Here is a 3,573-nt window from a genome sequence, read left to right on the forward strand (position 1 = left end):
TTTTTGAATTAATTTAAAAAAAGTTGACTAAATGATTCAATGACTACATCATAAGAACTTCACTTGTTTCATTATGGGATGAATCAGTGTTTTTAAACAAATCTCTTTAAAGAATTATTGAATGACAAATAGAATTTTTAAAAGTACTTGTCGCCACCTACTGGCACAACAACAATTATGAAGCAATCTTTATTTGAAGCTGAAGTTACTTTTAAAAGGTGACTCACTCTTGTGATATCTGAAGTATAAACTTTTATCCCAGTACATCTATGATCATTTTAATGTTTTTTTTTTATGCAGAAATTACAATACTGTAACAAGACAGTTTGTGAAGCTGTTCATATCCATTCATGACAACTGCTCTCTCTGATACAAATACAATGCAAATACTTGACAAAGATTTCAGAGACATAGGCGAATTGTTGTCATTTAGGAATAAGATTGAGTGGGTATTTAGAACAAGATTGTAATCTTTTAACTATTAAGTGTACAACTCTATTACTCAGTTATATTTATTTTACTTTAAAAGGCAGTTTGTCTTTTAGACAGTACCTTTCCTTGTGGTGTGGTGTTCTCTACCCAGATTTCATCACTAGTCAAGCTCGAAACCGCTCCAGTTCCTGGCGATGGAGGCATTCCAGGTGGAAAGATCATACCAGGAGGAGGAGGCATGTTACCCATTGGTGGAGGCATGAACGGCGGCCTCTGTGAAAAACACAACAGGATTCTTTATATTTAAACATTTTAAAGTTACTTTCAATCAGTCTCTTATTGTTTTGGTGCACATATGCACCTACTTTAGTAATAGCACCTACCTGCAGGTGTGGGGGTCCAATAGGTGGGGGTATCGGTGGCATATTGGTGTCAAACGGTGGTCTACCAAAAGGGGATCTAGGGGGTGGTGGAGGTCCTCTCATCGTGGTGAAGGGTGGAGGTGGGGGTCGTAGTAATGGAGGAGGTCCTCGTAACACTGTGGTAGGTGGTGGAGCAGGGCTACGAAAACATAAAGCCTGCTGTAACACCATCCTGCGGGGGGAAAAAAAATCAGTAACTACTAGGGATGCACGATATTGGATTTTTGCCGATATCAGATATGCCGATATTTTTCAACTCATTTTGGCCGATACCGATACCAATATATTTCCTTTTGTTTGGAAACACCACCAAGTCTCTCCTGTGCAGAAATCATAAGCAAAATATTTTTAATTTTGCTTAGTTTTACCAAGATCTTACTGGAAAGAATTAAATAAACTATAATGAAGGTTTTTTTGACAGTACATTGAAGCTTTGAAAATAACTATAAATAAACTATATATCAATTGCTGCATTTTCCCCCCAGAAAGATGCAGTGTTAACCCTAACATTTTATTTTAAGATTTAACATTTGTAGATGGTCTAAAGCAAAAGAGTTGTAAAAATTCTGAAAATCTTTTAGAGCTTATGATTTGTTTAAAAAATAAAACATATTACACATTCATGAATAAATCAGTATATATAAAATGTTTTAATTTACAAGTGTCATGTTTGTGATTTTTTTTAATGTAAGCTATAGCTTCTGACCTTTAAATCAAAACATATTATTTTATGACATCAATTACTGCTTTATTTAATCAGAAACACAGTCTAAATGTTATTTATGTAGGCTATTATACTTTTAATTTAATTAGAAGTAGGCCAAACAGCACCCCCTACAGATTAAAACACCTTACTGAACTGGTGTTAGGACCCGGGGGAGGCTGCCGCTGCAGGTGCTTGTTTACTCTATCATACACCAAATGAGTCATTCTGTAAGTGCTTTCACAGATTAAATGCAGTGATCCAAAAGAGTGAATCTAATCATCATTCAGACAAAACTTTGCTTCAAGGATGAGTCACACTGTTGACGTGATCTAATCACTAGCACACCATGAACACCGGAGTTAACATATTCCTCTTATCGGCAAGACATATCGGCATAACTTTTCATATTGGGGCGATGCCGATTTTTACATTTAAAGCCATTATCGGCCGATTCTGATATCAGTCCGGTAATATCGTGCATCCCTAGTAACTACCAATATTCTTGGTAAGCAAAATCTCAACTTGGTTCAACTTTTCACTGTACACTAAAAGCAAAATGACAAAATGATAAAACTGGTCAAGACATGCAAACTATTCGGTTTATGTGATAACACAGAAGAAACACTGGTGTTTGCACAGCCAGTCAGAAAAAGTGTCAGATGCTAATGAGACTGGCATGGTAATTTATTATGTATTTAATGAATTATAGTGTAAAATATAGAATGGGACGTGCTTGCTTTAAAAAAAATAGAAATCAATATTCTGAATAGACAACTAAACAAAATGTAACTTTTTAAAATCAGTTTGAATGAATTATTTAATGACTCCCTCATAAATACTTCACTTGTTTCATTACTGGATGAATCGGCATTTTTGAACAAATCTCTTGAATGATTCAATGACCAATTATTTTTTTTCAGTCACTTGTCACACTCACAACAATGCAATCGACACAACGTTATTTGAAGACCCAGTTACTTTTAAAGGGGTCATATGATGTTGCTAAAAAGAACATTATTTGGTGTATTTGGTGTAATGCAATGTGTTTATGCGGTTTAAGGTTCAAAAACACATTATTTTTCACATACTGTACATTATTGTTTCTCCTCTATGCCCCGCCTTTCTGAAACGCATCGATTTTTACAAAGCTCATCGGTCTGAAAAGCGAGGTGTGCTCTGATTGGCCAGCTATCCAGTGCGTTGTGATTGGCCAAATACCTCTTTTTAAAATTCTTTAAATATAAAAATTTACTTACAGTCTGTGAGTCAGAACAGCCGGCATTGTTGTAGTTTCGCTTTCACAACGAAACACAGCGTCACATTAGGCGGGCTAGAGTGAGCGTAGGCCGGAGGCCTAGAGTGAGCAGAGGCCGGTGGCCTAGAGTGAGCGGAGGCTGGCGGGCTTGCGGCAACCACATGTGGCGACCCCGGGCTGGACTCCGCTTCGTCCACGGTGAAAGCCGATCCGGCGATCCACAGCGTGAAGCAAGGTTATTTTCGTAAACGAAAACTAAAACGAAGACTAAAACGATTGATGAAAAAACAATTTCGTAAACTGAAATAAAATAAAAACGTCAAAATAATTGAAAAACTTAAACGAAACTAAACTAACAACAGTTATTGAAAAACTAACTGAAATAAAATAATAATTATCAAAAATAATCGTTTTCGTAATCATTACGTTCTCACCCCTTGGCGGAAAAATATACGAGCTGTGTGGAGGTTTAGGGAAATAGCCTACCTGTAATGGCGCATCACGCACATGGGGTTATCTGACGGAGACGCAAAGCAGTTTAAAGCCTGCACGGGTCCTGTTTGGTAAACGTGCACCAGCAGTACTTAACAGAACACCCGACCCATTATCTGACAGCAGCACTAATTTAATTCTGTACCAGACCAGACCCGTTTGACAAAGACTGCGAGTCGCGAACCGCACCCGCATTAAATCTATTACATCAGGTAAGCAAGATTATTTATTTTATCATGTAACACAAGCAATCAAACCAACATTAG

At 37.0% G+C, this 3,573-nt stretch overlaps 1 protein-coding gene across 1 annotated transcript in view; it reads right to left on the minus strand.

Annotated features, from left to right (window-relative positions):
* The window catches only part of LOC107713190 (transcription elongation regulator 1-like), a 26,548-nt gene that overhangs the window by 11,576 nt on the left and 11,399 nt on the right, over positions 1-3,573 (minus strand). Inside the window, exons 2-3 of the mRNA XM_016518625.1 lie at positions 816-1,026; positions 553-705 (exon numbers count right to left, since the gene is read on the minus strand). Coding sequence (XP_016374111.1) covers positions 553-705; positions 816-1,026 — 364 coding nt within the window. The remainder of the gene's footprint in view (positions 1-552; positions 706-815; positions 1,027-3,573) is intronic.

This window comes from Sinocyclocheilus rhinocerous, unplaced genomic scaffold (assembly GCF_001515625.1).
Source record: "Sinocyclocheilus rhinocerous isolate Xijiao unplaced genomic scaffold, SAMN03320098_v1.1 scaffold387, whole genome shotgun sequence".
Taxonomy (NCBI): Eukaryota; Metazoa; Chordata; class Actinopteri; order Cypriniformes; family Cyprinidae; genus Sinocyclocheilus; species Sinocyclocheilus rhinocerous.